We start from the raw sequence: 27,321 nt of genomic DNA on the forward strand, positions 1-27,321 counted from the left end.
ATTTGACGATAGGGAGCCTGCTGAGGCTTTATCCTCCCCACAAATCCTTCATCCACCATGGGTCTAGAGTTGGCATCTACCCTCACAGCTCTCTCTCTCTCTCTCTCTCTCTCTCTCTCTCTCTCTCTCTCTCTCTCTCTCTCTCTCTCTCTCTCTGTGTGTTCAGGACTTAAGCCTGTTACATAATTGTATTAATGCAAGAGTCACTTCACACCTCTTTTACAGTGTGAGATTTAGCATAAACGTCTGTCTGAGGGAAGACCTCTGCCTCTCAACATCGTTGTCCCAAATGGTACCCTATTCCCTATGTAGTGCACTACTTTGACCAGGGCTCATAGGGTGCTGATTTATCTGCTGGGTCCTTGGACATCTCAGGGTGGCACTGTTAATGGTGTCGGTCACACACCGAATGGAAGGTGACGTGTGCAGCGGTATATTCTGTTGTCTAGATAACAAAGGGGGTTTGTGACCTGGATACGACAACCTGAGATGAATGTCTATGTGGTGTATAACAATACACATTTGCAGATGGAGTAAACGTACAAAATGCATTGTAGCCTATTGCTCTACTGTACACACTATTACTTTTTGATTTAATACACCGATATCACCATTGACTGTACTGTCGCATTTAGACTAATTCTCTTTCTCCCCACCCTCTTTCTCTCTCTCCTGCCTATATTTTCCCTCTCTCTATCCCTCCGCAGAAAACTAAGCTCCAGGATGCATTGCAGGAGAAAAATCGCCTGAACCTTGAGTTGTCCAGCCACAACCTGAAGGTATCCAAGTATGACCAGGTAGGTAAGACTCTCAGTATGCATACCTACATAGTGCACTACTTTTGACCAGGGCCCATAGGGCTCAACTGCACGACAGCAGAGCCCAGCACAGTGCTAAACTCTCTTGATCAATGGGCATACAGTTGAAGTCGGAAGTTTACATACACCTTAGCCAAATACATTTATACTCAGTTTTTCACAATTCCTGACATTTAATCCAAGTAAAAATCCCCTGTTTTAGGTCAGCTAGGATCACCACATAATTTTAAGAATGTGAAATGTCAGAATAATAGTAGAGAATGATTCATTTCAGCTTTCATCAGATTCCCAGTGGGTCAGAAGTTTACATACACTCAATTAGTATTTGGTAGCATTGCCTTTCAATTGTTTAACATAGGTCAAACATTTTGGGTAGCCTTCCACAAGCATCCCACAATAATTTTGGCCCATTCCTCCTGACAGAGCTGGTGTAACTGAGTCAGGTTTGTAGGCCTCCTTGCTCGCACACACTTTTTCAGTTCTGCCCACATATTTTCTATGGGACTGGGTGTCCTTAAGCCATTTTGCCACAACTTTGGAACTATGTTTGGGGTCATTGTCCATTTGGAAGACCCATTTGCATCCAAGCTTTAACTTCCTGACTGATGTCTTGAGATGTTGCTTCAATACATCCACATAATTTTCCCTACCTCATGATGCCATCTATTTTGTGAAGCGCACCACTCCTGCAGCAAATCATACCCACAACATGATGCTGCCACCCCCGTGCTTCACGGTTGGGATGGTGTTCTTCGACTTGCAAGCCTCCCCCTTTTTCCTCCAAACATAATGATGGTCATTATGGCCAAAAAGTTATATTTTTGTTTCATCAGACCAGAAGACATTTCTCCAAAAAATACTATCTTTGTCCCCATGTGCAGTTGCAAACCGTAGTCTGGCTTTTTTATGGCGGTTTTGGAGCCGTGGCTTCTTCCTTGCTCAGCGGCCTTTCAGGTTATGTCGATATAGGACTCATTTTACTGTGGATATAGATACTTTTATACCTGTTTCCTCCAGCATCTTCACAAGGTCCTTTGCTGTTGTTCTGGGAGTGATTTGCACGTTTCGCACCAAAGTACGTTCATCTCTAGGAGACAGAACGCATCTCCTTCCTGAGCAGTATGACGGCTGCGTGTTGTTTATACTTGCGTACTATTGTTTGTACAGATGAACGAGGTACCTTCAGGCGTTTGGAAATTGCTCCCAAGGATGAACCAGACTTGTGAAGATCTACAATTTTTTTCTGAGGTCTTGGCTAATTTCTTTTGATTTTTACATGATGTCAAGCAAAGAGGCACTGAGTTTGAAGGTAGGCCTTGAAATACATCCACAGGTACAACTCCAATTGACTCAAATGATGTCAATTAGCCTATCAGAAGCTTCCAGAAATTTTCTGGAATTTCCAAAGCTGTTTAAAGGCACAGTCAACTTAGTGTATGTAAACTTCTGACCCACTGGAATTGTGATACAGTGAAATAATCTGTCTGTAAACAGTTGTTGGAAAAATTACCATTGTCATGCACCGACTTGCCAAAATTATAGTTTAATGAAAAGACATTTGTGGAGTGGTTGAAAAACGAGTTGACTCCAACCGAAGTGTATGTAAACTTCTGACTTCAACTGTATACAGTGGGGCAAAAAAGTGTTTAGTCAGCCACCAATTGTGCAAGTTCTCCCACTTAAAAAGATCAGAGAGGCCTGTAATTTTCATCATAGGTATACTTCAACTATGACAGACAAAATGAGAAAAAAATCCAGAAAATCACATTGTAGGATTTTTAATGAATTTATTTGCAAATTATGGTGGAAGATAAGTATTTGGTCACCTACAAACAAGCAAGATATCTGGCTCTCACAGACCTGTAACTTCTTCTTTAAGAGGCTCCTCTGTCCTCCACTCGTTACCTGTATTAATGGCACCTGTTTGAACTTGTTATCAGTATAAAAGACACCTGTCCACAACCTCAAACAGTCACACTCCAAACTCCACTATGGCCAAGACCAAAGAGCTGTCAAAGGACACCAAAAACAAAATTGTAGACCTGCACCAGGCTGGGATGACTGAATCTGCAATAGGTAAACAGCTTGGTTTGAAGAAATCAACTGTGGGAGCAATTATTTGGAAATGGAAGACATACAAGACCACTGATAATCTCCCTCGATCTTGGCTCCACGCAAGATCTCACCCCGTGGGGTCAAAATGATCACAAGAACGGTGAGCAAAAATCCCAGAACCACATGGGGGGACCTAGTGAATGACCTGCAGAGAGCAGGGACCAAAGTAACAAAGCCTACCATCAGTAACACGCTACACCAGGGACTCAAATCCTGCAGTGCCAGACGTGTCCCCCTGCTTAAGCCAGTACATGTCCAGGCCCGTCTGAAGTTTGCTAGAGAGCATTTGGATGATCCAGAAGAAGATTGGGAGAATGTCATATGGTCAGATGAAACCAAAATATAACTTTTTGGTAAAAACTAAACTCGTCGTGTTTGGAGTACAAAGAACGCTGAGTTGCATCCAAAGAACACCATACCTACTGTGACGCATGGGGGTGGAAACATCATGCTTTTGGGATGTTTTTCTGCAAAGGGAACAGGACGACTGATCCGTGTAAAGGAAAGAATGAATGGGGCCATGTATCATGAGATTTTGAGTGAAAACCTCCTTCCATCAGCAAGGGCATTCAAGATTAAACGTGGCTGGGTCTTTCAGCATGACAATGATCCCAAACACACCCCCGGGCAACGAGTGGTTTCGTAAGAAGCATTTCAATGTCCTGGTGTGGCCTAGCCAGTCTCCAGATCTCAACCCCATAGAAAATCTTTGGAGGGAGTTGAAAGTCCGTATTCCCTAAAACATCACTGCTCTAGAGGAGATCTGCATGGAGGAATGGGCCAAAATACCAGCAACAGTGTGTGAAAACTTTGTGAAGACTTACAGAAAACGTTTGACCTCTGTCATTGCCAACAAAGGGTGTATAACAAAGTATTGAGCTAAACTTTTGTTATTGACCAAATACTTATTTTCCACCATAAATTCATTAAAAATCCTACAATGTGATTTTCTGGATTTTTTTCTCATTTTGTCTGTCATAGTTGAAGTGTACCTATGATGAAAATTGCAGGCCTCTCGCAGCTTTTTAAGTGGGAGAACTTGCACAATTGGTGGCTGACTAAATACTTTTTTGCCCCACTGTATCATATTGACCTTTCAGGGCCACGGGGCCCCAGTGGTATCCCTCACAGATGGGGCTCTGCATTTCACTAACTAATAGAATCTGGGATCCATCTCTAATAGATTGATAACCACTGAAAGCCCCTTGCACAATTCCATTGCCTGTCTCCTTGGAGAGACCATGCTTGTCGTGGTTCAATGGAATTGTACACATTAGATGAGGAGTGTACCATGGATTGTGTACCATGGATGCTGGGATATCTGTTAGCCGTAACATAATGTGTTAGCCAGTGATAGATAATATTCACAACAGCATGGAACAGATAGGCTACCGTATGGATGTTGTAGAGTTTTGTAGTTGAAGTGCATGCCAATTGAGGTGGAGAGACCATGCTCATATCACATAGCTGACAGGTGTGGATTATCAAGAAGCTGATTAAACAGCGTGATCATTACACAGATTCACCTTGTGCTGGGGACAATAAACGGCCACAATAAAATGTGCAATTTTGTCACACAACACAATGCCACAGATGTCTCAAGTTTTTAGGAAGCGTGCAATTGTCATGATGACTGAAGGAATGTCCACCAGAGTTGTTGCCAAATAATTCAATGTTCAGAATTTTGCAGTACATTCAACTGGCCTCATAACAGCAGAGCAACTGAAACCACGCCAGCCCAGGACCTCCAAATCCAGCTTCTTCACCTGCAGGATCATCCGATACCAGCCACCCGGACAGCTGATGAAACTGTGGGTTTGTACAACCAAAGAATTTCTGAACAAACTGTCAGAAACCTTCTCAGGGAAGCTCATCTGCACGCTCGTCGTCGCCACCAGGGCCTTGACCTGACTGCAGTTCGGCATCGTAACCTACTTCATTGGGCAAATGCTCACCTTAGATGGCCACTGGCACCCTGGAGAAGTCTGCTCTTCACGAATGAATCCCGGTTTAACAGTACCGGGCAGATGGCAGACAGCGTGTATGGCGTTGTGTGGGTGAGTGGTTTGTTGATGTCAACGTTGTGAACAGAGTGTACCATATCATATGGGTAGGCATTAAGCTACAGACAATCAAAACATTTGCATTTTATTGATGGCAATTTGAATACACAGAGATACTGTGACGAGATCCTGAGGCCCATAACATGTTTCTGCGTGATAATGCACAGCCACAAGGATCTGTACACAATTCCTGGAAGCTGAAAATGGCTCAGTTCATCCATGGCCTGCATACTCACCAGACCAGACATACTCAACAGATAGACGCCCATTGAGCAGTTTGGGATGCTCTGGTACGATGTGTATGACAGCGTGTTCCTGTTCCTGCCAATATCCAGGTGGGACAACTTTCCACAGGCCACAATCAACAGCCTGATGAACTCTATGTGAAGGAGATTTCTTGTGCTGCATGAGGCAAATGTTGGTTTTCTGATCCACACCCCTACCTTTTTTAAGGTGTCTGTGACCAACAGATGCATATCTGTATTCCCAGTCATGTGAAATCCATAGATTAGGCCCAATTATTTTCTTTCAGTTGACTGATTTAAATATATGAATTTTAACTGAGTAAAATCTTTAACATTGTTGCATGTTGCATTTATATTTTTGTTATGTATAAATAAATGTAGAAAATCGTCAATCAAAATAAACGCTCTACCACAGCAACCATGTTATTTTTGCGAAGCCTATTTTATTCTGAGTTCGGATATATAAAGTTTGTATGTGAACACTATTTCTAACATGCATACAGTACTTTCAGTTTTTCTGAAATCACTTCACTCTCGTGTAAGACGGAGGCTTGCGCTACCCGGTGCTGGCACATGTGCAGATCAAATACACAGCTAGAATGCCGATTAAGCTGTTTACATGTCCTAATAATTCAAAAGATTGCTCAGAAAGCCAGGTTTTAATTGTCGTATGCTTACTTTGATTTTGATCTTATGCCAATTAAGATAAGCAGAGTAAAGTGTTTACATGACTATTGTGATGTATAGCCTTACTGCTATAATCAGTTTAATATTGAATTATTAGTGATGTTGTGTTTTTGGCTATGCCGGATGAAGTGATATGACATGCTATTCTATAAAATCCTTTCTCCGTAATTAAAATTACCTGATTGAGCTAATCATGTAAATGTAATTAACTAGAGAGCCGGGGCACGACAAAATTATATTTATGCAGCTGTTATCTTCCGAATAAACTCTTAAAGATCTAGTAATATTTTACATCAATAGCAGTCCATATTAATCGTCACCGTAATTCAGTCTCATCTGAAAGTTGTAAATTCTTGAATATCTTCACGAACCCTGGCTAACAAGTTGAATCAGCAATACAAAATTGGGTTTAATTATTTATTTACTAAATACCTAACTAATCACACAGAATTCCATATACAAAGAATGAATCATAGCTTGATTATAAATTACGTCAAAGGAAAACGGAACAGATATGACAGCTGGCTACACAAAAGAAAAGGGGCTGGGTTTGAGTGAAAGAGCGGGAAGACTGAAGGACTCAACTGCTAGGAGGTATCACTTCTGTAGTGAATAAGAGTTCAAAGTGCATACCATTCACAACCAAAGCTCACGCTGAGGTTGGCTTAGTTCTGTAGTTGACATGTTAGTCCTTTTAATGCAGAGGCTGCAGACCTCACGTACTTGGAACTGGAGGTTACATTGTCGTCAAGGCTTTATATAGGAAGGGAGAGGAGGGCGTGTTTGAAAAGTTTTATAACCCATGTCCCTTCACAGGGGCGGGCCACTGATTGAGCAGAGCCCTAACCTTATGAAAACCCAAATCTCTAATTTGGAATCTAAAATTACATTTAATCTCTTCACCAATAATTGTATATTCAAACATTTAAATTGAACAACAATTCCATGTGAATCCGATAACTCGGATGTGTAGACTTTCCACTGTAGAGTTTATGTCATCCTATCATTGAGGAGAATGTCTCAGATGACAACCGAACGGACATCATATTCATTAAGTACTACCGCATATGTTCAATTGGTCGGATTACCAGAATATAGTTAATTTCTCCCCACCTTCTGATGTTCCCAGGATCTCTATGTTAACCAAGGGGTTTTGAAATTTCACATCAATAGGGTAGAGAGAGGAAAAAGGGGGAAGAGGTATTTATGACTGTCATAAACCTACCCCCAGGCCAACGTCATGACAGTGTGCATGTAAATGCACTCGATGGCACAAACATCGAGAGCACCACTCCCCAGCCTCCCAGTGTGTCTATCTCATTCCTGTCTGGCAAGCACGCACGCACACACACACACACACACACACACACACACACACACACACACACACACACACACACACACACACACACACACACACACACACACACACACACACACACACACACACACACACACACACACACACACACACACACACACACACACACACAGTGAGTGAGTGAGTGAGTGAGTGAGTGAGTGAGTGAGTGAGTGAGTGAGTGAGTAAATGACTGACTGACTGACTGACTGACTGTGGGTGACTGACTGACTGACTGTGAGTGAATGACCATCTGTGGAGGGTCTGTGGAGGGAGGTGTCAAGCACTAATAGTCTCACTTACGGAGGACCAGTTTTAACACGTGTCAAGGGAACAACTTGGCTCTTGGTTCCGTCCTATTGCCCCTCCTCGTGCAACAAAAAGGAGCTGTCTTTCTCCGCCGGCCAAGACGGGTCTTTGAGATGAATGACAGGAGGTACCAGTGCCCGAGCATGGGTCTGATGCTACTACCTGAGGGGGCATGCTTAGCGTTAGCATCAGAGGCAGTAATTACAGGAGCAGTTAGCGTTAGTGCTGGGCGCTAGCCAAGGTGCTCTATCTCTCTCTGGGTATTAATGTAATGAGATTGTTGAGACTCAGTAAATAACCGCCTCTGTCTAACCCTCGCGTCAAAGGGGCGATTTCTCAAAGCGGACGATGTGAGATCGATTGGAGGTGTGAGTGGAGCAGTCTTCCTGTATCAGAGGGAGGCGATGCAGCGGGGAACAGAGAGCCCCAGATGGACGACAGGAAACGGAAAGAGTAAACGAGTGCTGAGAGGAACTTGTCAGGACAGTCTGATTGATGGGAGGGAAGGCGAGGGACTAGTTTCTGTGGGTGATTTAAGCCAGTCAGTTTGGTCTTTGTCATTATCATTTTCTCATTTTCCCCCTCATGATCCCCAGATGAACTTTAACTGACCCCTGTGTAGAGAAAGAATTCTATCACATCTAAGTGGAGTTGTCAGAATTATGGAATTATGGGGAGATATACAGTAGATTTGATTTTATATCAGAAAATAATATCTTGTCACAAACTTTACCCACCATCAACAATGATTATAGATTAATTTGTTTGAGGGTCTGGCTGAAATCATTTGTTTCAGTGTACAAGTACAACATTATGAATAACTTGTGTGGTGCAATTTCGTGGAGTCTGCAAATTACCTTCAATGAGCTAATCTGTCGTGGTAATTAATTAGTGACTTAAGGGGTTGGAAAGCGGTGAGGAATGATTCTGTTCAGATGCAGCCTAACTCCAGAGAACCCAACTGAACTCACCTTCAAGGCATTCAGATTGATGATGAAATGAAGCCACCGATTTTGAGTCAGCAGCTACCTTTCATACTCACTATAGAAATAGACTGATTAACTTTACTTCAGTTTGTGAACTCTCCACCCCCCCACCCCACCCCCATGAAACTCTGATTCATGTAATGGTGTAAGACCAATCTTCATCAATTTTGCATGCCTCTGTTACTTCAGAAATACATGGATATGAATGAAAAAGAAGGATAAATTGTTGGAATAGAAGAAAAATTGGTTTTCTCCAATTTTCTCTTCCCTCACTCCAAATGCGTATACTGTATATTTAATCTCTCTGATTCACTCTTCCCCTGATTTGATTTCTCTCTTTCCTTATTTTCTTTTTCTCTAGGTAAGGTCAGAATATGAGCAACTTAGACACACCTATAGCACTGTGAGTCAGGAGTGAGACTTGGCTCAAGAGGAGAGGAAACAGCTCCAAGGCAAACTGGAGAACCTCGAGCAGGTCCTCAAGGTGAGAATTCATCTGCCCATCCATCCATCCAAACATCTATCAATCCATCCTAGCTCTCCTAAATTCACTGCTACTGTTCCTCCAACTCAGCCAATCATGAGAACTAAACATCAGCGGCACGGTTCTATAAGGCCTTTGCAATCTGATTGGTTTAGGTTAACGTAAGGCCAGATCACTTGTACCTTTTGTGAAAACCTGATTGGACAAATGCATCTATCTACAAAATCTGTCCTTCGAGTTATAGAATACATATTGTTTTTACAATAAAAGCTTGGAAGAAATTGGTGTAAGTCATGAGCTTTGAGCTTTGTCATCTGTTTTGCAGGACACACTTTTTCATTAGACTCTTATTTGCCAATAGCAATCAGCAGTAGTCTCATAGCAGTGTGAAAATGCTCTCATTACAAATCACTGCTTCTCTCCATTCCGTATTGATTGTCTGTTTGTAAGGAGTGGATATGTTTGAGGGAAAAATGTACCCATCAAGAGGAAATTGACTCCTGCTCCTGAAAAATGAAAGAAGTGTGTGTTGCTTTCTCATTGCCTATTGATTTGTACAGATGGGTAGATTGCATGTTGGAGAACATTATGGAGAAAGCAGAGAAAGACTGGAGAAAGAAGATTTCCCGAAGTGGAGCATTCTCCTTCGTTTCCAGTGTGCTCAATGTTTCAGGGATAATGATACCAATCACTGCGATTATGAAAATCTGTAGGCTATTGTCTGATCGCTGTGTGGGAGAGCAAGAGGACAGTTCATTCTGGAGCTTTTGAATGACCCCCACCACATCTGATAGAGTGAGCCTAGCAGATCAAATCAAATGTTATTGTTCACATACACATGTTTAGCAGATGATATTGGGGGTGTAGCGCAATGCATGTGTTTCTAGCTCCGAAAGTGCAGTGAATATCTAATAAGTCTATGAATTTCACAACAATACACACAATACACACAATTTCTAAAGTAAATGAATGGAATTAAGAATATATAAATATTTGGACGAGCAATGTCGGTGCGGGATAGACTAAAATACAGTAGAATAGAATAGAATACAGTACAGCACGCCCAATTTTTCAGTTGATACTGTGAACCATCAGATCCTCCTCTCCACCCTCTCCGAGTTGGGCATCTCCGGCGCGGCCCACGCTTGGATTGCGTCCTACCTGACAGGTCGCTCCTACCAGGTGGCGTGGTGAGAATCTGTCTCCTCACCACGCGCTCTCACCACTGGTGTCCCCCAGGGCTCTGTTCTAGGCCCTCTCCTATTCTCGCTATACACCAAGTCACTTGGCTCTGTCATATCCTCACATGGTCTCTCCTATCATTGCTATGCAGACGACACACAATTAATCTTCTCCTTTCCCCCTTCTGATGACCAGGTGGTGAATCGCATCTCTGCATGTCTGGCAGACATATCAGTGTGGATGACGGATCACCACCTCAAGCTGAACTTCGGCAAGACGGGGCTGCTCTTCCTCCCGGGGAAGGACTGCCCATTCCATGATCTCGCCATCACGGTTGACAACTCCATTGTGTCCTCCTCCCAGAGCGCTAAGAACCTTGGCGTGATCCTGGACAACACCCTGTCGTTCTCAACTAACATCAAGGCGGTGGCCCGTTCCTGTAGGTTCATGCTCTACAACATCCGCAGAGTACGACCCTGCCTCACACAGGAAGCGGCGCAGGTCCTAATCCAGGCACTTGTCATCTCCCGTCTGGATTACTGCAACTCGCTGTTGGCTGGGCTCCCTGCCTGTGCCATTAAACCCCTACAACTCATCCAGAACGCCGCAGCCCGTCTAGTGTTCAACCTTCCCAAGTTCTCTCACGTCACCCCGCTCCTCCGCTCTCTCCACTGGCTTCCAGTTGAAGCTCGCATCCGCTACAAGACCATGGTGCTTGCCTACGGAGCTGTGAGGGGAACGGCACCTCAGTACCTCCAGGCTCTGATCAGGCCCTACACCCAAACAAGGGCACTGCGTTCATCCACCTCTGGCCTGCTCGCCTCCCTACCACTGAGGAAGTACAGCTCCCGCTCAGCCCAGTCAAAACTGTTCGCTGCCCTGGCTCCCCAATGGTGGAACAAACTCCCTCACGACGCCAGGACAGCGGAGTCAATCACCACCTTCCGGAGACACCTGAAACCCCACCTCTTTAAGGAATACTTAGGATAGGATAAAGTAATCCTTCTCACCCCCCCTCCCCCCTTAAAATATTTAGATGCACTATTGTAAAGTGGCTGTTCCACTGGATGTCATAAGGTGAATGCACCAATTTGTAAGTCGCTCTGGATAAGAGCGTCTGCTAAATGACTTAAATGTAAATGTAAATGTTTAAAAAGTTTGAAATATCCAATAAATGTCGTTCCACTTCATGATAGTGTCCCACTTGTTGTTGATTCTTCACAAAAAATACAGTTTTATATCTTTATATTTGAAGCCTGAAATGTGGCAAAAGGTCGCAAAGTTCAAGTGGGCCGAATACTTTCGCAAGGCACTGTACATATGAGATGAGTAATGCAAAATATGCAAACATTGTTAAAGTGACTAATGTTCCATTATTAAAGCGGCCAGTGATTTCAAGTCTATGTATATAGGGCTGCAGCCACTACGGTGCTAGTGATGGCTATTTAACAGTCTGATGGCCTTGAGAGAGAAGCTGTTTTTCAGTCTCTCGGTCTCAGCTTTGATGTATCTGTGCTCACCTCGCCTTCTGGGTGGTAGCGGGGTGAACAGACAGTGGCTCGGGTGGTATCCGGTGCTGCAGCTGTCCTGCAGGGAAGGTAGTTTGCCCCCGGTGATGCGTTAGGCAGACTGCACCACTCTCTGGAGAGCCCTGCGATTGCGGGCAGTGCAGTTGCCATACCAGGCGGTGATACATCCCGACAGGATGCTCGAATTGTGCATCTCTAAAGGTTTGTGAGGGTTTTAGGTGCTAAGACACATTTTTTCAGCCCCCTGAGGTATAAAAGGCACTGTTGTGCCTTCTTCACCTCACTGTCTGTGTGGGTGAACCATTTCAGTTTGTCAGTGATGTGTATGCCGAGGAACTTGAAGCTTTCCACCTTCTCCACTCTCGTTGATGTGGATAGGGGGGGTGCTCCCTGTTTCCTTAAGTCCACGATCAGCTCCTTTTTTTGTTTACGTTGAGTGAGAGGTTATTTCCCTGGCACCACGCTCCCAGGGCCCTAACCTCCTCTCTGTAGGCTGTCTTGTCATTGTTGGTAATCTACTGTCTACTACTGTTGTGTTGTTGGAGGCATGCGTGGCCACGCAGTCATGGGTGAACAGAGAGTACAGGAGAGGGCTCAGAACGCACCCTTGTGGGGCCCCTGTGCTGAGGATCAGTGAAGTGGAGGTCTTGTTTCCTACCTTCACCACCTGGGGGTGGCCTGTCAGGAAGACCAGGACCGAGTTGCACAGGGTGGGGTTCAGACCCAGGGCCCCAAGCTTAATTATGAGCTTGGAGAGTACTATGATGTTGAATGCTGAGCTATAGTCAATGAACAGCGTTCTTACATAGGTATTCCTCTTGTCCAGATGGGATAGGGCAGTGTGCAGTGCAATGGCGATTGCATCGTCTGTGGATCTATTGGGACGGTAAGAAAATTGAAGTGGGTCGAGGGTGTCAGGTAAAGTAGAGGTGATATGATCCTTGACTAGTCTCTAACAGCACTTCATGATGATAGAAGTGAGTGCTACGGGGCTATAGTCATTTAGTTCAGTTACCTTTTCTTTCTTAGGAATAGGAACAATGGTGGACTTCTTGAAGTATGTGGGGACAGCAGACTGGGATAGGGAGAGATTGAATATGTCCATAAGCACTCTAGCCAGCTGGTCTGTCTTGCCCGGCAGCCTTGCGAATGTTAACACTCTTAAATGTCTTACTCAAGTCAGCCACAGAGAAGGAGAGCCTAGTCTTTAATAGCCTGCCGTGTCGGTGGCACAAAGCGGGCGAAGACGGTGTTTAGCTTATCCGGAAGCAAGACGTCGACAAGGTGGCTGGTTTTCCCTTTGTAGTCCGTAATTGTCTGTAGACCCTGTCACATACATCTTGTGTCTGAGCAGTTGAATTTCGACTCCACTTTGTCTCTGTACTGAAATTTTGCATGTTTAATTATTTTACAGAGGGAATAACTACACTGTTTGTATCCGGCCATATTCCCAGTCACCTTGCCATGGTTAAATGCGGTGGTTCGCACTTTCAGTTTTGCGTGAATGCTGCCATCTATCCACGGTTTCTGGTTTGGGTAGGTTTTAATAGTCACAGTGGTACAACATCTCTATACATTTCCTGATAAACTCAGTCACCGTTTCCGTGTATTCGAGAATGTTATTCTCAGAGGCTACCCGGAACATATCCCAGTCCACGTGATCAAAACAATCTTGAAGCATGGGTTCTGATTGTTCAGACCAGCGTTGAATAGTCCGTAGCATGGGTACTTCCTGTTTGAGTTTCTGTCTATATGGATTCATGATCAGATTTGCTGAAGGGAGGGCCTTGTAGGCATTTCGAAAAGCTGAGTAGCAGTGGTCCAATGTTTTCTCAGAGCGAGTGCTACAGTCAATGTGTTGGTATTACTTCGGTAGCGTTTTCCTCAGATTAGCTTTGTTAAAATCATTGGGTACTTTAAATGCTGCCTCGTGATATTTGGTTTCCAACTTGCATAGAGTCCAGTGTAGTTATTTCAGGGCCATTGTGATATCGGCTTGAGGGGGAATATACACGCCTGTGACTATAACCGAAGAGAATTCTCGTGGGATGTAATACAGTCAGCATTTGATTGTGAGGTATTCTATGTCGGGTGATCAAAAGGACTTGAGTTTCTGTACGTTATCACAATCACACCGTGAGTGATTAATCATTAAACATACACCCCCGCCCTTCTCCTTCCCGGAGAGATCATTATTCCTGTCTGTGCGATGAACGAACTCAGACTATATATCACGAGAACCATGTTTCCTTGAAACAGAGTATGTTACAAGCCCTGATGTCTCTCTGGAAGGAGATCCTCGCCCTGAGCTCGTAAACTTTATTAACCAGAGACTGAACATTAGCGAGTAATATACTCGGAAGCAGTGGGTGTTGTGCGCGCCTCCTTAGTCAGACTAGAAGTCCACTCCGAATACCTCTTCTCAGCCGAAGGTGTTTTGGATCAGCCTCTGGAATCAGTTCAATTGCCCAGGGGGGTCCAATTCGGGAAAGTCATATTCCTGATCGTAATGCTGGTAATGCTGGTAATGCTGAGATACCACTGCTCTGATATCCAAAAGTTATTCCCGGCTGTATGTAATAACACAAAAATAATTCTGGTCTAAAAATGTAAGAAATAACACATATAAAATAAAATATTGCATAGTTGCTTAGGAGCTAGAAGCACGGCTGCCCCAACTTGTCATGGCGCCGACAGAGGTACATGCCCTCCTATGAGAAAAAATGCCCTTTTGATTGGTGACTATTTTAGTGTAATGATTTGATCATCAAGCAAGCTAATTTCTCAAACCCTTGAATGCTGGACAATACCCTTCCTCGCCCTCCTGCTACCGTGAGTGCGGCAGCGAGATGTCCTGTATGCAGAGTATGCACACTCTTTAGTCTCTGCTCTGGAACACTCTAGTCTCTACTCTGGAACAGTCTTCAGTCTCTACTCTGGAACACTCGTTAGTCTCTACTCTGGAACACTCTTTAGTCTCTACTCTGGAACACTCGTTAGTCTCTGCTCTGGAACACTCTTTAGTCTCTACTCTGGAACACTTGTTAGTCTCTACTCTGGAACACTCTTTAGTCTCTACTCTGGAACACTCGTTAGTCTCTGCTCTGGAACACTCTTTAGTCTCTACTCTGGAACACTCGTTAGTCTCTACTCTGGAACACTCTTTAGTCTCTACTCTGGAACACTTGTTAGTCTCTGCTCTGGAACACTCTTTAGTCTCTACTCTGGAACACTCGTTAGTCTCTACTCTGGAACACTCGTTAGTCTCTGCTCTGGAACACTCTTTAGTCTCTACTCTGGAACACTCTTTAGTCTCTACTCTGGAACACATGCATTTACAGTGTATTGCCAAAAACCACTCAACAATTACAAACATGGACTCTGACCTGTCTAATGAGCCAAGCTGATTAAAGAATACCACAGTACCCAAACACCCCCACTCTCACCTACTCACACACACACACACACACACACACACACACACACACACACACACACACACACACACACACACACACACACACACACACACACACACACACACACACACACACACACACACACACACACACACACACACACACACACACACACACACACACACACACACACAGTGCAGTAATTAGAATCCATAGCTGCTTTATGTTTTTAAACTCCAAGAATATGTCCCTAACTCCAATTCCTACCGGTGGCAGCGGCTCTTAACTCTGCAGATACAGTCATAATGACTCAGCTGATTTGGGAGTAGCTAGATTTGGGTTTTGTGTTGGTGTCTCTGTGTGATGGATCACAGAAATCAGTGAGTCGGACTAGACGTAGTCAATACAGGTAGACAAATGATATACCCACTGAATGAAAAATGAGATTTTTTTATGTAATGTGTACTTTTTATGTATTGTGTACTTTTTATGTATTGTTTACTTTTTATGTATTGTGTAGCTGCTACGGGTCCTGTAAAAGTGTTTGGACTGTTGTGTGAATATTCTATGAACCATTTGGAGATTTTAAAGGCATTGTTACCTCACTATGACCATGAACTTACTTATATTGTAGTATATAACCACATATTGAACATGTTGTGATATGATTGTGGTCTCCCGAGCATTTGACCATGTCTTGACTGTGTTGTGACTTGTTCTCCACAGCATATGCGAGAGGCTGCAGAGAGGAGGCAGCAGTTGGAAGAGGAGCATGAGCAGGCCCTGGCTGTCCTCACCACCAAGCAGCAGGAGATTCACCTTCTGCAGAGGGTAAGCCCATAATAACCCACCTCGCCTCTGTCCTAGACTCCAACTACCATGACCACAGTATGACCACAGTGGTCACAAGACAAATCAAATCAAATCAACATTTATTTGTCACGTGCGCCGAATACAACAAGTTTAGACCTTACAGTGAAATGCTTTCTTACAGACCCTAAACAGCAGTGCAATATTTAAATAAAAAATAGCAGTTACCTCACACTGTTATCATGGTAACAGTGTGACAGCCTATAGGGAGGAGGTCAGAAATCTGGTCAGGTGGTGCCAGAATAACAACATATCCCTCAACGTAAACAAGACTAATGAGATGATTGTGGACTACAGGAAAAGGAGGACCGAGCACGACCCCATTTTCATCGACGGGGCTGTAGTGGAGCAGGTTGAGAGCTTCAAGTTCCTTGGTGTCCACATCAACAACAAACTAGAATGGTTCAAACACACCAAGACAGTCGTGAAGAGGGCATGACAAAGCCTATTCCCCCTCAGGAAACTAAAAAGATTTGGCATGGTTGCTGAGATCCTCAAAAGGTTCTACAGCTGCAACATCGAGAGCATCCTAGCCGGTTGCATCACTGCCTGGTACGGCAATTGCTCGGCCTCCGACCGCAAGGCACTACAGAGGGTAGTGCGTCCGGCCCAGTACATCACTGGGGCTAAGATTCCTGCCATCCAGGACCTGGCGGTGTCAGAGGAAGGCCCTAAAAATGGTCAAAGACCCCAGCCACCCCAGTCATAGACTGTTCTCTCTACCACTCCATGGCAAGCAGTACCGGAGTGCCAAGTCTAGGACAAATAGGCTTCTCAACAGTTTTTACCCCCAGCCATAAGACTCCTGAACAGGTAATCAAATGGATACCCAGTCTAATTGCATTGTATGCTCCCTCCAACCCCTCTTTTACGCTGCTGCTACTCTCTGTTTATCATATATGCATAGTAGCTTTAACGATACATTCATATACATACTATCTCAATTGGCCCGACCAACCAGTGCTCCCGCACATTAGCTAACCCGGCGATCTGCATTGTGACCCACCACCCACCCACCTCTTTTACGCTACTGCTACTCTCTGTTCATGATATATGCATATTCATCATATATGTCACCTTAACTATATCTACATGCACATACTACCTCAATCAGCCTGACTAACCGGTGTCTGTATATAGTCTCACTACTGTTATTTTCAACCTTCTTTTTACTGTTGTTTTACTTCTTTACCTACTTATTGATCACCTAATACCTTTTTTCCATTATTAGTTAGAGCCTGTAAGTAAGCATTTCACTGTAAGGTTGTATTCGGCGCACATGACAAATCAAATAAACTTCGATTTGATTATGAGAGACAAGTATTGTGCAACTATCATGAAATGATCCCCCCCAAACACTAACTCATGCTCCATGAAAAAAACTAAAAAACATTCTACCATTAGACCTGGTGAGACTGATGAGAAAGTAAAAGGGGTCATATAATCAGTGGTCTCCTGTGATTGTCTGTCTCTATGGGCAGCAATAATCTGAGCCTCTAGAGAGCTGGGTGAATTCCTGTGTGTATGTGTTCTGCTCAGAGAGGAGCCATGACAGGCAATTAGCGCAAACTGCAAACAGAGCACAGATCAGACTCCCCTGAGCCTAAACCGAGCACTTCACTTTAGAGAGACGCAGAGAGTGTGTGTCAGCTTCTGTGTCTGCACGTCTATCCGTGACTATCTGTGCTTCAATCCATGTGTTTGTATGCATCTGCCTCAGCATGCTCGTTTGAGTCCTTGTCCTTCCTTTTTCTGTTTACTCCTTAACCTAATTTATTGTGCTGTGATTCCATTCAATTAGCAATTGCACAGATATTGTCTCATTGGAATAGAACAGCAGTTTGTCCTTATCAATATCAAAGCCAATCTGGATGAAACAGATTGATTTCATGAGGCTATTCTGATGCACCTCAGTTTCAGGTTCTTGTGTTGGAAGTCATCGCGCCCCCTTTGTTCTCCCCCAGTCTCCCCCGGTCCTCAGATAGCCCTCAGCTGTGAGGCATTAACTGCCTTCTCCTCCTCATGCTGTGCAGAGCTGACATCAGTTGTTGTTCAACTCAGACTGTCTATTCTACAGGTAACTACCAAAATAATTGAAACACCAACATAAAGTGTCTTAATAGGGCCTTTCGCCACTACAAGTCAGAACAGCTTCAATGCACCTTGGCATAGATTCTACAAGTGTCTGGAACTCTATTGGAGGAATGTGACACCATTCTTCCACGAGAAATTCTATAATTTGGTGTTTTGTTGATGGTGGTGGAAAACGCTGTCTCCGATTTACTATAGAATCAACCCTCTCAATTGGGTTGCAATCTGGTGACTGAGACGGCCATGGCATATGGTTTACATTGTATTCATGCTCATTAAACCATTCAGTGACTGCTCATGCCCTGTGGATGGGGAATTGTCATCCTATGTTGGGCATAGCCATAGTAGCCAAAATAATGGCCAAAATAATGCAATGGCCTGCCCAGTATTTTTATACATGACCCTAAGCATGATAGGGACACTGAATGCAGTCATCGACTACAGCTCAGCTGGGTCTCGACCCCGCCCTGTGCAACTGGGTACTGGACTTCCTGACGGGGCGCACCCAGGTGGTGAGGGTAGGTAACAGCATCTCCACCCCGCTGATCCTCAACACTGGGGCCCCACAAGGGTGCGTTCTGAGCCCTCTCCTGTGTTCACCCACGACTGCGTGGCCATGCATGCCTCTTCCTCCAACGACGAGACGGCCTACAGGGAGGAGGTGAGGGCCCTCGGAGTGTGGTGTCAGGAAAATAACCTCACACTCAACGTCAACAAAACAAAGGAGATGATCGTAGACTTCAGGAAACAGCAGAGGGAGCACCCCCCTATCTACATCGACGGGACAGTAGTGGAGAGGATAGTAAGTTCTAAGTTCCTTGGCGTACACATCACGGACAAACTGAATTGGTCCACCCACACAGACAGTGTGGTGAAGAAAGCGCAGCAGCGCCTCTTCAACCTCAGGAGGCTGAATAAATTCAGCTTGTCACCAAAAGCACTCTCAAACTTTTACAGATGCACAATCGAGAGCATCTTGTCGGGCTGTATCACCGCCTAGTGTGGCAACTGCTCCGCCCACAACCGTAAGGCTCTCCAGAGGGTAGTGAGGTCTGCACAACGCATCACCGGGGGCAAACTACCTGCCCTCCAGGACACCTACACCACCCGATGTCACAGGAAGGCCATAAAGATCATCAAGGACAACAACCACCCGAGCCACTACCTGTTCACCCCGCTATCATCCAGAAGGCGAGGTCAGTACAGGTGCATCAAAGCTGGGACCGAGAGATTGAAAAACAGCTTCTATCTGAAGGCCATCAGACTGTTAAACAGCCACCACTAACATTGAGTGGCTGCTGCCAACATACTGACTCAACTCCAGCTACTTTAATAATGGAAAAATTGATGTAAGAAAATGTATCACAAGCCACTTTAAACAATGCCCCTTAATATAATGTTAACATACCCTACATTACTCGTCTCATATGTATATACTGTACTCTATACCATCTACGGCATCTTGCCATTTTTATGTAATACGTGTATCACTAGCCACTTTAAACAATGCCACTTTTATATGTTTACATACCCTACATTACTCATCTCTTATGTATATACTGTACTCGATACCATCTACTGCATCTTGCCTATGCCGTTCTTTACCATCACTCATCCATATATCTATATGTACAGATTCTTCATCCCTTTACACTTGTGTGTATAAGGTAGTTGTTGTGGAATTTTTAGGTTAGATTACTCGTTGGTTATTACTGCATTGTCGGAACTAGAAGCACAAGCATTTCGCTACACTCGCATTAACATCTGCTAACCATGTGTATGTGACCAATAAAATTTGATTTGATTTGATAGGATGTTTAATTGCTTAATTAACTCAGGAACCACACCTGTGTGGTAACACTTACTTTCAATATGCTGATCCCATTACTTTGGCAGTTACCTGTATGTCTGCAGTGTACCAAGAGCTATGCCACTTGTATGTTTGATGTAACACTGACAGAGAGATACTGTGCAGTGCTCACTGTGTCACCTGCAGGTCCTACAGTATATGACTGTGTTTTTGTGTTTTCTCCAGGCTCAGGTTAAAGCTGAGAAAGAGCATGAGGGAGTGGTCCACCTGTTAGAGGTAAGTGGACATGGAGGTCCGATGGGCAAAATGAGGATGGCTTCGGTGGCTGTTTTCAAAAGGGCTGTCAATTGACTGATATGTGTTTTTTTTGTGTATGCAAGACACATTGATTGATGCATACTGTATGAAAAATACCTCCATTGTGTTGTTTGAATTCCACCAAATACGTATTGCCTTTCATGAAAAGCTAGTTTTGAGGTAAGCCTGGTTCATCCCAGGTCATACTCCATACTGCATTTACACTGAAAAAAAAAATGTAAATGCAACATGTGAATTGTACCAGACATTTTCCACATGCACAAAAAGCTAATTTCTCAAAAATGTTGTGCACACATTTGTTAATATCGCTCTTAGTGAGCATGTATCCATTGCCAAAGATAATCCATCCACCTGACAGGTGAGGCATATCAAGAAGCTGATTAAACGGCATGATCATTACACAGGTGCACCTTGTGCTGGGGACAATAAGAGGCCCCTTTAACATTTGAAATTTTGTCGCACAACACAATGCCACAGATGTCTTACATTTTGAGGGAGCTTGCAATTGGCATTCTGACTGTATGAATGTCCACCAGAGCTGTTGGCATTGAACGTTCATTCCTCTATCATAAGCTGCTTCCAACGTTGTGATAGAGAATTTGGTAGTGCGTCCAACCGGCCTCACAGCCGGTAGCTTCTTCCCCTGTGAGATCATCTGGAGGGGGGACTCATTCTGATTGGCTGGACCTGGCACCCCAGTGGGTGGGCCTGGCTTCCAAGTTGGTGGGCCTATGCTGTCCCAGGCCCACCCATGGCTCCACCCCTGCCCAGTCATGTGAAAGACATAGATTAGGGCCTAATGAATTTATTTTATTTGACTGATTTCCTTTATGAACTGTAAATCAGTAAAATCTTTGAAATTGTTGCATGTTGCATTTATAATTTTGTTCAGTATATATAGCTTTTTGACGCTTTCGTTGAGTGGTAATTTTAGCTGTAATGAGAATAGAACACTTTTACAGAGAGTTGGGTCAGCAAAACCTGCTCATAACTCCCTCCTTTAGGACCGCTCAACATCGCCGTTGCTCAGGCTCAGAAGCTCTCATACCAGCCATGGCACTAATGGCTCATGGAGAAACCTCTTTTACAGAAAAAAATTCAGAGCCCAACCATCCAGATGATGAAATATCTACAGTGTAGAGGAGATGCATTAGGAGCACTGGCAATGTTCACATAGATCTCCAATAGAATGCTCAGTTACTGCGTTAAAACGAGTTAACCTAGAGAGGAGATGACACTAAGATTATCTAGGGACACGAGTATTGTTCCTTTCCATAATTTCTGGTTCTCAACACTGTCTTGGCTATGATTTTTGGTGTTTTTTATTTTATTTTTTATATTTATTGTATGTTACTTGATGCTCCCCATGGGGGACTCGTTCTTACTTGTTTTGTAACGGTTCTCTTTTCTCATTTATTTACATGATTTTGCATGGATTACTGTATTACGTATGCATTGATCTCATACGGTGTAACAGTTTGATTTGGGTGTTTGTTTTCTTTCATCTTTGTTCAATGTCATTGTGTGTTTCTATGTGTGTCTTTTGTGTCTGAACAGAACCATTTGGACAGAATGCAGGTATTTATGTTTCCTACCCTGAAACATCTAGAATCCCCAATGTTCATCGTCTCCATTGTCACATTTGTCCTTTAACCTTTAAATAGTCTCAGTGAATCACTCAGGCTCTAATTCACATTAGTGCATATGTTATAAAAGGTATGGTAATTAGGCAATGAAACGTACTAATATTGTATTCAATTGAAGGATATCAGATTAAGAGAGCCCAGTGCTGGTACTGCATCACACTTTTGCCTCTGTACTCCAGTCCAAGGTTGTGTCCCAAATCACACCATATTCACTATATCCCTCAAACTCAACTCTGGACCTCCAAGCCAGTTCCACTACATTTTATAATTGTTCCACTCTAATCAGGGACTGATTTAGACCTGGGACACCAGGTGGTGGCAATTAATTATCAGGTAGACCAGCAGGCTCCGGACCTCATAGGGTAAGAGTTGATTACCCCTGCCCTATATGGTGCACTACTTATGACCAGGGCCCATACAGTGGCTTGCAAAAGTATTCACCCCCCTTGGCATTATTCCTACAGTATTATGTTGCCTTACAACCTGGAATTAAAATGTATTTTGGGGGGGGGGGTTGTATCATTTGATTTACACAACATACCTACCACTTTGAAGATGCAAGATATCTTTTGGGGGTGAAACAAACAAGAAATAAGACCAAAAAAAAGAAAACTTGGGTGTACATAACTATTCACCCCCCCCAAAGTCAATACTTTGTAGAGACACCTTTTGTCGCAATTTCAGCTGCAAAGTCTCTTGGGGTCTGTCTCTATAAGCTTAGCACATCTAGCCACTGGGATTTTTGCTCATTCTTTAAGGCAAAACTGCTCCAGCTCCTTCAAGTTGGATGGGTTCCGCTGGTGTACAGCAATATTTAAGTCATACCACAGATTCTCAATTGGATTGAGGTCTGGGCTTTGACTAGGCCAAGACATTTAAATGTTTCCCCTTAAACCACTCAAGTCTTGCTTTAGCAGTATGCTTAGGGTCATTGTTGGAAGGTGAAACTCTGTCCCAGTCTCAAATCTCTGGAAGACTGAAACAGGTTTCCCTCAAGAATTTGCCTGTATTTAGCGCCGTCCATTATTCCTTCAATTCCGACCAGTTTCCTAGTCTCTACCAATGAAAAACATCCCAACAGCATGATGCTGCCACCACCATGCTTCATTATGGGGATGATGTTCTCGGGTGATGAGAGGTGTTGGGTTCGCGCCAGACATAGCGTTTTCCTTGATGGCCAAAAAGCTACATTTTAGTCTCATCTAACCAGAGTATATTCTTCCATATGTTTGGGGAGTCTCCCACATGCCTTTTGACGAACACCAAACATGTTTGCTTATTTTTTTCTTTAAGCAATGGCTTTTTTTCTCGCCACTCTTCCGTAAACCCGACTCTGTAGAGTGTATGGCTTAATAAAAGTGTTCCTATGGACAGATACTCAATCTCTGCTGTGGAGCTTTGCAGCTCCTTCAGTGTTATCTTTGTTCTCTTTGTTGCCTCTCTGATTAATGCCCTCCTTGCCTGGTACATGAATTTTGGTGGGCGGCCCTCTCTTGGCAGGTTTGTTGTGGTGCCATATTCTTTCCATTTTTTAATAATGGATTTAACGGTGGTCCATGGGATGTTCAAAGTTTCTGATATTTCTTTATAACCCAACCCTGATCTGTACTTCTCCACAACTTTGTCCCTGACCAGTTTGGATAGCTCCTTGGTCTTCATGGTGCCGCTTGCTTGGTGGTGCCCCTTGCTTGTGGTGTTGTAGACTCTGGGGCCTTTCAAAGCAGGTGTATATATTCTGAGATCACATGACAGATCATGTGACACTTAGATTCCACACAGGTGGACTTTATTTAACTAATTATGTGATTTATGAAGGTAATTGGTTGCACCAGATCTTATTTAGGGACTTCATAGAAAAGGGGGTGAATAGATATGCAAGCACCACTTTTCCGTTTTTTATTTTTTATAATTTTTTGAAACAAGTTATTTTTTTCATTTCACTATTTTGTGTCTGTCTATACACAAACTCCAAATAAAAATAAATTTAAATGGCAGGTTGAAATGCAACAAAATAGGAAAAATGCCAAAGGGGGTGAATACTTTTGCAAGGCACTGTATAGGGAATATGGTGCCATTTGGGACAAATACCAGATGTCCTGTAAGATCCAAGCACATTTGATTTCCTTGTTTCTTTTTTTAACCAATCAGACCAAAGTAGTGGCTCCCCGATGGCTGTTCATTCATCCTCCGTTTCTGTATCTCAGCCCATCTTGCAGCTGAGTGTTCTGAATCTGAAGTATTCTGACTCTGAAGTGTTCTAACTCTCTAGTTTTATCGCTGGGTGAAACCAACTTTCCTCGTGACTAGGACCCTGGCTTGCCTTATCTCTTACTGTGCAGGCCATGGTGTTTCAGTCTTGTAGCTTTCAGAGAAAACCCAACGGTTGTTAACTCAAGGCTCTTAAATGTAATCTCGGAGCTGCTTAGATAATGTCTTTAAAGTGCATACTTTTATAAGCCTCTTAACTCGTCACACTGCTTGGCTTTGTTATCAACGTGTATCAGCATTGCACAGCCTCTACTTCCAGATCCTTTGATTACTCGGCAGGCAGTGTTTTTGATATGAATGAGCTGTTCTAAGCTAGAAATGGCTCTTTTGGGATCCCGTGCCATAATTGGTTCAGCTTGCGATCTGCAGCACCAGTAAAGGATTTAAGCCAATGATTAGTTTAACTCATGTCCATGTAGTGGTATATTACTAACATGTTATTAACATAAAACATGCATTGCAATTTAGTATGTCCTGTTCTAAAGATTTGCTACATAGGAGCACAGAAACCCTCCTTCCATTGATCGTTTGTGTCTATCTCTCTCTCCTCCACACATCCCTGTTTACGGAAGGTCAAGGTTCGCGACCTGGAGCTGAAATGCAGGTCACAGACTGAACAGTTTGGCCAGCCGTTCAAGGACCTGGAGGATTTCCGCCTGGAGGCGGATACTGTAGACATCCTCAGCACTGAGCCTTTCTCCAAACAAAACGTTCCCTTTCACCCAGAAAATAAACTCTCTCAAATCCTCAACGGACTGGCAGCCCAGGCAGGGAAAGGTGAGCACTCCCAACTCCCAACCCTGCCCACTGTGAGAACATTATGGTGTCAGACGACATAGATATGAAGCAGAAAAGTGCTTATCACTAGAGAATAAAAGTATATACATCATGTCTGGCATTTGATTCAAACAGTGTATCTCATCAATCTAGACCAAAAGACAGTTCTGAAAGTCTATGTGCACAGTCTATGTCAGTCATTATGCCTGGGTAATTAATTAATTCAAAATTGAATGAGATAGTCGTTTAATCTAGTTGTCACAACAATGACCTTTGCCAGAACCCTGTGGGGTGAGGTTGGGAGAGTGGGAGAAAGAGAGGGAAAGTTGGCAAACTAAACGGCCTGGTGTGAGTCACAGTAAGGCACCTCTTTTCTCTTCAGTCCATCTCAGCAGAACAGGCTTCAAGGCCAGTTTGGATCACAGGAAATGGAAGAAATGCCGCTTTATTCATGATCAACGACACAGCTCATCTGTAGCATAATGAACCAAATCCAAACACCAACCATTCAAATGTTATATTTTTGTCTAAGATGGGAAATTACCTAGGCATGGCTTTGTGTAGGTGTGTGGCTGCTAGAACTCTGTGATGGTAGAGTCCCGTTCCGTGTCAGTTATGTCTTCAGAGAGTAGAGAGTGTTAAGCATCAGAGAAATGCCTTGCAGATGTGTCAGGCAGAGAGCAGAGCCAGGTGCTGGCCATAAAGAGTGTTTGCTGTGTACTCCCCTGAACAGGAAATCAATAGCTGTGCCATGAATGAGAGCAGAAGGAATGACAGATGCTCTTTATTTGGTGTGGAAATCGATGTTTCCCAGGCGATGAGAGCTCGGCAAACACTCGTCTGATATCCAAGTTCCTCCGCCCACTGCAGATCGGAGACAGAGACAGGCCGGAACTGCTGTCTGTCAATCCCTCCACTGTGACAACGAGCTGCCCCAGCAGCCCGCGACGGGTGACTCCCTCAGAGGTGGGTCCTGCTCTCGTCTCTTCTCATACAGAGACACAGTCCCATTGCTAAAGCATAAGGGTGCTATTGCTCAAGAGATGGGCTATTCATGGACGAGCTGTATACTTGCACTTGATAGCCACCAGCTGAGCAATAGCTGTAAAACCAATTGGTTTAGCACCAGACAGCAACATGAGTCTCCTGTGGCAATTGTCAGACAGTAGAACTAGACAGTATACGAGTGCTGGGAAGTTTTTCTGTGTCAGATCAGTCATTCCACTGGAGACATAATTATGAGTGGCTGTGATCATAAGCAAAGCCATTGTGTTTGAATTGGTTTGAATTGGATCAGAGTTATGGTGTTTAGATGCAACTCTGTGATTGCTTCCCTGCCCGTGTGTTTCCCAAGATGGAGGATGAGATCCGTCGTGCACCCAGGTCCAAGCCTCGCTACACTGGCACAGTCCGTCTATGCACTGCCCGCTACAGGTGAGACCAGTGGTTCTGTCACACAACACCTGGGAAAGCTGAATCACGTTTAGTTTGCTGACACCGAGCAGCGCCAGAAATCCACACATAACATTCTAGACCAGTGCTAGATCACTAAGCACCTCCACATGCACATCAGAAGCACTATTTTCTCCATAAACATATTGTAGTATATATTGTAGTCAGGAGCACATATACAGTAACAGTCAAAAGTTGACACACCTACTCATTGAAGTGTTTTTCTTTATACGTACTATTTTCTACATTGTAGAAAATAGTGAAGACACCCAAACCATGAAATAACACATGAAATCAATTAGTAACCAAAAAAGTGTTAAACAAGATTAGATTTTAGATTCTTCAAAGTAGCCACCTTTTGCCTTGATGACAGCTTTGCACACTCTTGGCATTCTCTCAACCAGCTTCACCTGGAATGCTTTTCCAACAGTCTTGAAGGAGTTCCCACATATGTTGAGCAGCTGTTGGCTGCTTTTCCTTCAATCTGCAGTCCAACTCAACCTGATCCATCTCAATTGGGTTGAGGTCGGGTGATTGTGAAGGCCAAGTCATCTGATGCAGCACTCCATCACTCTCCTTCTTGGTAAAATAGCCCTTACACAGCCTGAAGGTGTGTTGGGTCATTGTCCTATTAAAAACAAATGATAGTCACACTAAGCGAGAAACAAATGAAATGGAGTATCACTGCAGAATACTGTGGTAGCCATGATGGTTAAGTGTTCCTCGAATTCTAAATAAATCACTGCCAATTTTACCAGCAAAGCACCCCCACACCATCACACCTCCTCTTCCATGCTTTTCAAAGCACCCCCACACCACCACACATGCAAAGTTCATCCGTTCACCTACTTTGCGTCTCACAAAGACAAGGCGATTGGAACTAAATATCTGA

At 43.8% G+C, this 27,321-nt stretch overlaps 1 protein-coding gene across 1 annotated transcript in view; it reads left to right on the forward strand.

Annotated features, from left to right (window-relative positions):
• LOC124006626 (RIMS-binding protein 2-like) overlaps positions 1 to 27,321 on the forward strand; it is a 111,100-nt gene that overhangs the window by 64,594 nt on the left and 19,185 nt on the right. The window contains 8 exon segments of the mRNA XM_046316677.1: positions 708 to 797; positions 8,945 to 9,067; positions 15,924 to 16,028; positions 20,194 to 20,244; positions 21,844 to 21,864; positions 24,773 to 24,977; positions 25,792 to 25,943; positions 26,332 to 26,411. Of these exon segments, the coding sequence (XP_046172633.1) occupies positions 708 to 797; positions 8,945 to 9,067; positions 15,924 to 16,028; positions 20,194 to 20,244; positions 21,844 to 21,864; positions 24,773 to 24,977; positions 25,792 to 25,943; positions 26,332 to 26,411 (827 nt within the window).

Source organism: Oncorhynchus gorbuscha, linkage group LG20 (assembly GCF_021184085.1).
Source record: "Oncorhynchus gorbuscha isolate QuinsamMale2020 ecotype Even-year linkage group LG20, OgorEven_v1.0, whole genome shotgun sequence".
Taxonomy (NCBI): Eukaryota; Metazoa; Chordata; class Actinopteri; order Salmoniformes; family Salmonidae; genus Oncorhynchus; species Oncorhynchus gorbuscha.